This window comes from Pteropus vampyrus, unplaced genomic scaffold (genome assembly GCF_000151845.1).
Source record: "Pteropus vampyrus isolate Shadow unplaced genomic scaffold, Pvam_2.0 Scaffold138, whole genome shotgun sequence".
NCBI lineage: Eukaryota > Metazoa > Chordata > Mammalia > Chiroptera > Pteropodidae > Pteropus > Pteropus vampyrus.
Genome location: NW_011888919.1, coordinates 241,623 through 248,947, shown reverse-complemented (window position 1 = coordinate 248,947; position 7,325 = coordinate 241,623). Strand labels below are relative to the sequence as shown.

General features: G+C 61.9%; 2 protein-coding genes across 4 annotated transcripts in view; one reads left to right on the top strand and one right to left on the bottom strand.

Annotated features, from left to right (window-relative positions):
• Positions 1-4,219, top strand: part of NPAS1 (neuronal PAS domain protein 1) — a 16,329-nt gene extending 12,110 nt beyond the window's left edge. For 2 of the 3 annotated variants that reach the window (XM_023535336.1, XM_023535338.1), the window contains 6 exons: positions 752-867; positions 1,049-1,206; positions 1,742-1,848; positions 2,262-2,409; positions 3,089-3,183; positions 3,590-4,219. In XM_023535336.1, the coding sequence (XP_023391104.1) occupies positions 752-867; positions 1,049-1,206; positions 1,742-1,848; positions 2,262-2,409; positions 3,089-3,183; positions 3,590-4,056 (1,091 nt within the window). In that variant the 3' untranslated portion in view covers positions 4,057-4,219. The remainder of the gene's footprint in view (positions 1-751; positions 868-1,048; positions 1,207-1,741; positions 1,849-2,261; positions 2,410-3,088; positions 3,184-3,589) is intronic. The other variant, XM_023535337.1, reaches the window with a different exon arrangement.
• Positions 4,220-4,299: 80 nt separating this feature from the next.
• TMEM160 (transmembrane protein 160) lies at positions 4,300-6,411 on the bottom strand. The gene is made up of 3 exons (XM_011367898.2): positions 6,159-6,411; positions 5,048-5,140; positions 4,300-4,651 (listed from the first exon to the last, which is right to left on the bottom strand). The coding sequence occupies exons 1-3, from the start codon at positions 6,364-6,366 to the stop codon at positions 4,386-4,388; spliced, it is 567 nt and encodes a 188-aa protein (XP_011366200.1). The 5' UTR covers positions 6,367-6,411; the 3' UTR covers positions 4,300-4,385.
• Positions 6,412-7,325: the final 914 nt, after the last annotated feature.

Genomic DNA, 7,325 nt, shown 5'->3' with positions numbered 1-7,325 from the left:
CTGTGAAGTTAACTTTCCCATAAATGAGATTTTCCTACACGAGGTTTGCTTTACACCAAAAACATCCGAGTTGTCAGCAGCACTTGCAAGTTTGGAAAGATGATGGTGACACGTACAGGACTGTTGGGGACTGTGTTTATGGTTGCACCTAAGTTTGAGGGACAGGGTCATCTGGGTGTGAGCGTATTTATGACTATCACAGGGCTTACAGAACGATCTATATTTATGAGTCTTATCTGTCACCCTGAGGCCCTGCCCTGTGTCCAGCCCTGTACTGGGCATGGCTGAGGACACAGTAGTGACAATAGCCCCAACTCCACCTTCCGAGAGCTCACAGTCCAGTGAGGGATACTGACCCGTCTCCAGATAGCCTGCAGGTCAAGGAGGGCTTCCTGGAGGAGATGTCTGACCTGAGACCTGGAGGTTGTAGCTAGAGATGGTGTCAGCAGGAGGCAGCTCTTGCCAAAGTTTTAGGCCTTGGTGAGGACCTGGGTTTCCTCTCAAGCGTCCTAGGGAGCCATGGCAGCTTCAAGACAGGGAGGGACAGTGTCAGAGCTGAGCTGTGGAAAGCCCTGGCCAGCTCCCCCTGGGAGGGGTGGTTAGTGTAGGATGTCAGTGAGCTTGTAGAACCGTTATGCGGGGCTCCGCGTGGCTGTGGCCATGACCTCGTGTCTGGCCACAGAGGGGGTGGGGGGTGGCCTGTGTGTTTCCCCTTCAGGACCCCATACCCTTCCTTCGCCCTCCGCCCCAGAGGTCGGCCCCACCGAGGTGCCCGCCTCCGCCCGGGTCCAGGAGCGCTCCTTCTTCGTCCGCATGAAGTCCACCCTCACCAAGCGGGGGCTGCACGTCAAGGCTTCTGGGTACAAGGTGGGTGTGAGCGCTCGGGCCCAGCCTCATCACTCTTGCGTCCCCTCGCCAGCCTGGGGAGCGCACCTGCGTTCCTGCCAGCTGTGTCCCTTTGACTACGGAGCCAGGCCGGGTGGCGGGGTTAAGGTCCTGCTGCCCCACCTGCCCCCGCCCCGCCTCCAACCACGCACACCGCCTGCAGGTCATCCACGTGACCGGTCGCCTTCGGGCCCGCGCCCTGGGCCTTGTAGCCCTCGGCCACACGTTGCCCCCGGCCCCCCTGGCTGAGCTGCCACTACACGGACACATGATAGTCTTCCGTCTCAGCCTGGGTCTCACCATCCTTGCTTGTGAGAGCAGGTACCAGGGGTGGGGCTGAGGCGGGCCGGGGGGCGGTGCCCAGGAGAGCTGGGGGTGGGAGGGGGCTCCGCAGCTCCCGGGGAGTCGCGGGGGCTGCAGAGCAGCGGAGGGCAGGGGTTCGCGGAAGGAGGGAGCGAAGGCGTGGAGGCGGGGGCGGGGCCTGGGGGGCGGAGGCGGGACTGCGCTGACGCAGGCTCAAGCCCTCCCTTGGGGCGCCCCTCCCTGGTCCCCTCTCCCGGCGTCTTCTGTCCCTCATCCGCGTTCTCTTGCACCACGCGGTGGGGGGAAATGAGATGGTGAAATAGTCCCTCCGTTCCGCGCGCCCTGGCGTGCCCGGGCCGCCCCACGCCCAGGCCTGCCATCTGCTTGAACGCCCGGGACGCTCTAGGAGGGGCGCTGTCATTTCGCCCATTTTGCAGAGGGAGAACACTGAGGCTCAGCACTCCCCAGGGACGGCGGGAACCCTGAGTGGTTCCAGAGCCAACCCTGCCTCTCCCCCCACCCCGGGGTCTCGCCCCCACCCCCACCCCCGCAGAGTCAGCGAGCACATGGACTTGGGGCCCTCAGAGCTGGTGGGCCGCAGCTGCTACCAGTTTGTCCACGGACAAGATGCGGCCAGGATCCGCCAAAGCCACTTGGACCGTGAGAACCCCAACCCTTGCCTACCTGCATCCCAGACCCGAGTACCCCAATGCCCGGCTCCCTGGAAGTCCTGCTTCAGAGCTGACCACAGCGCCTCCTGCTGCCAACTCCAGGGCCTCAGCGGGGCACAGAGGAGCAGCGAGGAGGCTCTGAACCTCAGCCCAGACTGGGGTGGGAGTGGGGGGCTGTGGGGCCTCAGACCCGCCCTCGGAAGCCCAGGCGCGCGATGCCAGCACCTGGCGCTCTTTCTGACTGTCTCCCTCTGTGCTTCTTGCCTTTCTCTCCTCCCCGCCGCTCACCCCTCCTGCTCCCGTGACCCCACCACCCCCAACCCCTCCTGCGCCTGCCTCCCTGTCTGCCCGTCCTGTCTCCCACCCCCATCCCTCCCCCTCCGGCCCCTGGGCTGGGCCCAGTGCTGGACAAGGGCCAGGTGGTGACTGGGTACTACCGCTGGCTGCAGCGTGCTGGGGGCTTCGTGTGGCTGCAGTCCGTGGCCACCGTGGCCGTGAGCGGAAAGAGCCCCGGGGAGCGCCACGTGCTCTGGGTCAGCTACGTGCTCAGGTGAGAGCTGCCCTCCGAAACCCCCTCTGAAGCTTCCACTGTGTCTCCTCAGCTCAGGGTGAGGAGGGGGTTGAAGAGGAGAAAGGGGGGCGGAGGCAAAGGCCTGGAGGTAAAGCCCTTGCTGCAGGAGGCAGAGGAGAGGGGGAGGGGTGCTGGTGTCTTCTAGGAGGCAGGTCTGGAGCGGCCTCAGGCCAAGGCCAAGGCTGAGGCTGTGGACCTGGTCTTGGGGGCTCTGGGGGCCCCGGCAGGGCTTAAAGCTGGAAGGGTCACAGATCTGCTTTCTGGAAAGATCCCTCTGGCCGTGGTGAGGATGGGGGTCTGATGGGGCCAGGAGACCAGGGAGCGGGCTGGGCAGTGCAGGTGGAGGGAGGTGGCCATCTGCCATTGCCCAGGTCTCTGCTTCGCTGGGCCCCTGAGGGGACCAGCAGTTCAGAAGGAAGACACTGAGGTCAGATGAGCACGCAGTGACCGGGGAGACCTCAGTGGTAACATCCAGGGGCCACAGGTCGAGACACAGGGCCGAGCTGGGCCAGGAGCCAACTTGGAGTTTGGGGGTCGTCATGAGGCCTAAGTGCCTCGATCTGGGGGTGCTGTAGTCAGAGGGGAGGCGTCTGGGGGCAGGATGGAGGCTGCCCTCACCCAGGACCCCTGGCTCCCAAGCCCACTTGTCTTGTCCCAGTCAAGCTGAGGGCAGCCAGACGCCCCTGGATGCCTTCCAGCTTCCAGCCAGAGCGGCCTGTGAGGACATGTCCAGCCCAGAGCCGGAGCCCGCAGGTGAGCCCCGCCTCCCACCTCGACCCCTGGGCGACCCCATCTCAAGGGCTCAGCAGCCGTGCCTGGCCAGTGCACGGCACAGATGTGGCACGTTTCCGCCACCGAGGAAGGTTCTATCAGCCCCGGTCTAGACCAGGGTTGCCAGTCTCTGCCCCACTGCCACTTGGGACCAGGTATTTCTGCATTTGGGGGTTGTCCTGTGCCTTGTAGGGTACTTAGCAGCATCCCCGACCTCTACTCACTAGATGCCAGGAGCAACCTCCTCCCCAGTCATGACAACCAAAAATGTCTCTAGACAGCGCCAAATGTCCCCTGGGGGACAAAAACACCCCAGCTTCATTCCACGGGGGGGGGGGGGTTACTGGGGGCAGGGGACGCCCACACGGTGCCCTTCCAAATCCTCCAGAGCTAGCGCCTGCAGTGGAAGGAAAGCAGGCTGCTCCCCTGGACAAGGACGAGGCCCCCCAGAGCCACGGAAAACACATCAAAGTGGAGCCTGGCCCGGGTGAGACCAAGGACCTGGAGGACAGTGGGGACGAGGAGCTGGCTGGCCGCCCAGCCCCACCACCACGGCCCGAGTTCACGTCCGTCATTCGAGCGGGAGCCCTGAAGCAGGACCTCGTGCGGCCGTGGGGCCTGGTGCCTGCTGGGGACCGCCCGCCAGCCCTGCTCCATGCCAGCTTCCTGCCCCCTGTCATGCGAGGCCTGTGCACGCCTGGCACCATCCGCTACGGCCCCACGGAGCTGGGCCTCATGTACCCGCACCTGCAGAGGCTGGGCCCCGGCCCCGCCCTCCCCGAGGCCTTCTACCCCACCCTGGGCCTGCCCTACCCGGGGCCCACGGGTGCCAGGGTGCAGCGGAAGGGGGACTGAGGCCAGGGAGGACTGCCTGCGGAGCTGGACCCTGGTGGTTGGGTGCAGGTCCCCAAGGGGGCAGGTGACAGGGCTCTTGGCCCCACCGGCGCTCTCTGAGAATTAAAGGCCCGCTCCCAGTCTGTGGCTCTGTCTCGGGCTGTGGAGCGGCTCTCACCACCTGTCTTCGTCCCCGTCTCGCCTCCTTCGCTCCTCCCCCTCAGGCTCAGCCTTCCCCTATCACAGGAACGACCACTCAGCAGATGGAGCAAGGGAAGGGTCAGGTTTTAATGTCCCAGTCCTCAGGCCCTGGCCGCCCAGCGCCGGGCCATTCCCCACGGCGCCGCTTCTCACTCTGGCGGTGGCCTGCCCGCTTCGTCCGGGCCCTCCGCAGTGGCCGACCCGTCGTCCTCCGGTACCAGTTCCACATCCAGCTCCAGCTGGCCCATGTAGAGGCCGACGGCACACGCCCAGAGTAGGCCAGCGGCCAGCACGGCGCCCATGCCCGCGGCCGCGCCCCCCAGTGAAAGCTGCATGGGTCCCCGCAGCGCCGCCAGGCCCACCACGTAGGAGGCTCCGCCCCACACCACGCACAGGCCGCCCAGCAGGAAGAAGCCTGTGGGAGAGGGCGGAGGCCAGTCAATGGAAGGAGGACTTGGGGTCCCGGGCTGGGGGTGGGGATGGGGCCAGGGTCAGAGGAGGGGTGGGGGGGCTCATCGGCGAGTCAGCAGCTGGGACCAGAATCCTCATCCTTGTTGAGAAGGCAGACTGGGGGAAGGATCCACAGCCGTGCCCTGGGCCACCCACTCGATAGGGGTGGGGTGGGGTGGGTGACAGGTCAATACGAGTGAAGGAAAGACAGCTTCCGGTGAGGAAGGGATGAGGGCTTCTGCACTTACTGTTGGGGTGTGGGGCAGGAGGGAATTCACCGGGGGTGGGGGGCTCTACATCCCCCAGTGAGGGTGAGGCCACACTCTCCGGTGGGGAACAAGCCTGGGGGAGCTGCACTCACCATAGGCGGCTTCCCGACCCATGTCACTCTGCATGAAGGAGATGACCCCAATGCCTGACGCCAGGAGGCCATTTCGGAACCAGGAAAGGAAGGCTTGGAGGGAGGGGGAAATGGGAGGAGAATTAGCATCAGTTCAAACGCTACCCCGAAGCTCCGAAGCGCAGACAAACCGAGGGGCTTCCAATCACCCCACCACCCCATCCTGCTCCAAATTCCCACGTCCTGGAGGCCCTCCCCGACCCCACCTCCAAAACTCTCTCCCTTCAAATTTGCAACACCTAAGATTCAAGACAGTCCTTAGAATTTGGAGGGGGATCTAGGACCAAAACTGCAGAATCTAAATCTAAGGACAGGAAGACCCCTCATCTTGGTCATCTTGGTCAACCCCCTCCCCACACGTGCATCTCCACGGGATGCCTCTCACTGCTTTTTGAGACCTCGGGCACAAAGTGTTCCCCCGCCCCAGGCCTGACGTTATTCACATCCATTCAAGTCCCTAGTGTGGCGCTAACGGGCTAGCTGGGCTACACACCTCCCACTCCTACCCCGTCCTATATCTAGATGCCTCGTCTTCTCCAAGCCTGACGTGAGGCCCCTCCCCCGGCAGCCTCGATCACCTCGCCCTCCAATCAGCTCAGAGCTTTTCTTCTATTGGTTGTTCCCTCCTCCAATCCAGAACTTCCCCCTCTTCTGTGGCGATCCACACTCCCACCTTATGCGGAGTGGTCGTTTCTTTAATACAACTGTCCCCTCCAACGCGGACCCCTCATGTAGACAGCTCTCCCGCCCTAAGCCCTCTTTGGAAGCCGCTCTCGTCTGAACAGTGCAATTCTATCGGGGTGCTTGGCCTAACCCGACCAGCCTCTCCAATCCCTACTGCGCTCCACTCGCCCGGACCCTCCTTCCCATCCGCAAGCCCTTCTCCTATGCGGACACACTGCGCTCTGCAGCCAGCGCTTCCCTGCGCGTATACGGAAGCCCTTCTCCCTCCTGAGCCCGGGCCCTGCTTCCAGCAGAAGCTCCACCTCCATCTCCTACTCGCGCGCGCGAACAGCTCGGCTCACCCGAACCCCGTTTCCCACCTGGGCCGACCCCCGCCCCAGCCTCAGACCTGTCTCATGCGCCTTCCGGAGGAGCCAGGCGTCCGCTCGGTCCAGCTCGGACACCGGGGGCGGCGAAGCCCCGGCGCGGGGTCCGTGGCCGGGGGCGAAGGACCCCCGGGCTCCCCCGCTCCGGGGCCGTGGAGGCGGCAGCAGGGCCCCCCGGAAGCGGAGTCGGGCCAGGCGGGCGGCCCGAGCCCACCACCAGCCGCCTCCCATGGTTCGCACTACGGACGCTTCTCACCGCACCGCCCCACGGGCCACCCGTAGGCTGAAGCGCACGTCAATCATGCTTAGCGGCTCACACATTGGCTTTGTGCGCGCCACTCAGGCCCAGGGCGCACGGTCCATTGGTCAGAATGTCAGCGAGTCCCTCCTCTGTCATCTGTGCCGGTACTACGCGTCCCACCTTGCTTCTGCCAATGGACTACGAATCCCAGAGATTACTGCGCCAGGGAAAGGTCGATCTCTCGAAGCCGCAGGCGCGATGTCTGCCGGGAGTTGTAGTTTTTGTTAATAACTTTAATTCCAGTAACCAAAAAACAAAAACAAAACAAAACTCTTAATATAGAACTTTTGCAAAATCTCAAAGAGTCCTATTTTCTATGCAGTAAAAAATGAGATGCCATTTGACAAATTATTTTTTTCACATAACAATAAATCATGAAAATTGACCGGTGATGTTATTTTTCCACAGCGTAAATATATATGTAGAAGATGTAACGTATCCCTTTTGCTGTGAGGATCTATAACTGATGATTCTTTCTCGTTGACTTTTCTCCTCTTGGGTTCTGTCCGTAATTGACAACTCTTCCTGTATTTGACATGGAGTGGTACTGTGTGAGAGCTCCCCCTTCTGGCCTCAGGACTTTATTTTAGTTAGGTTTCCCTTCGTTAATTTTCACGCTCCTTACTGCACTGTCATAATCTCTATACTTATCTGATTCTGCCATCAGTCTGTCAGCTTCCAATGAACAGCATCCTTTGTCCCCCTAACCAATATAGGTAGGGGACTTGGTAAATAATAATGGCAAACATTTACCAATCGCTTTCTCTGTGCCAGGAATTGTGTGCTAGGCACATAATATGCATAATGTCATTTAATCCTCATTGTAACCCCAAGAGTTAAGGATTAGAATATTCTCCCTTTTATAGAGGAGAATACAAGGCTCAGAAAA

Coding starts and splice junctions, on each gene's coding strand:
- TMEM160 (XM_011367898.2), bottom strand. CDS start 6,366: ATGGGAGGCGGCTGGTGGTGGGCTCGGGCCGCCCGCCTGGCCCGACTC. Junction 5,141..6,158: donor CCGGAAGGCGCATGAGACAG/GTCTGAGGCTGG, acceptor CCTCCCTCCAAG/CCTTCCTTTCCTGGTTCCGA. Junction 4,652..5,047: donor GGGTCGGGAAGCCGCCTATG/GTGAGTGCAGCT, acceptor CCTCTCCCACAG/GCTTCTTCCTGCTGGGCGGC.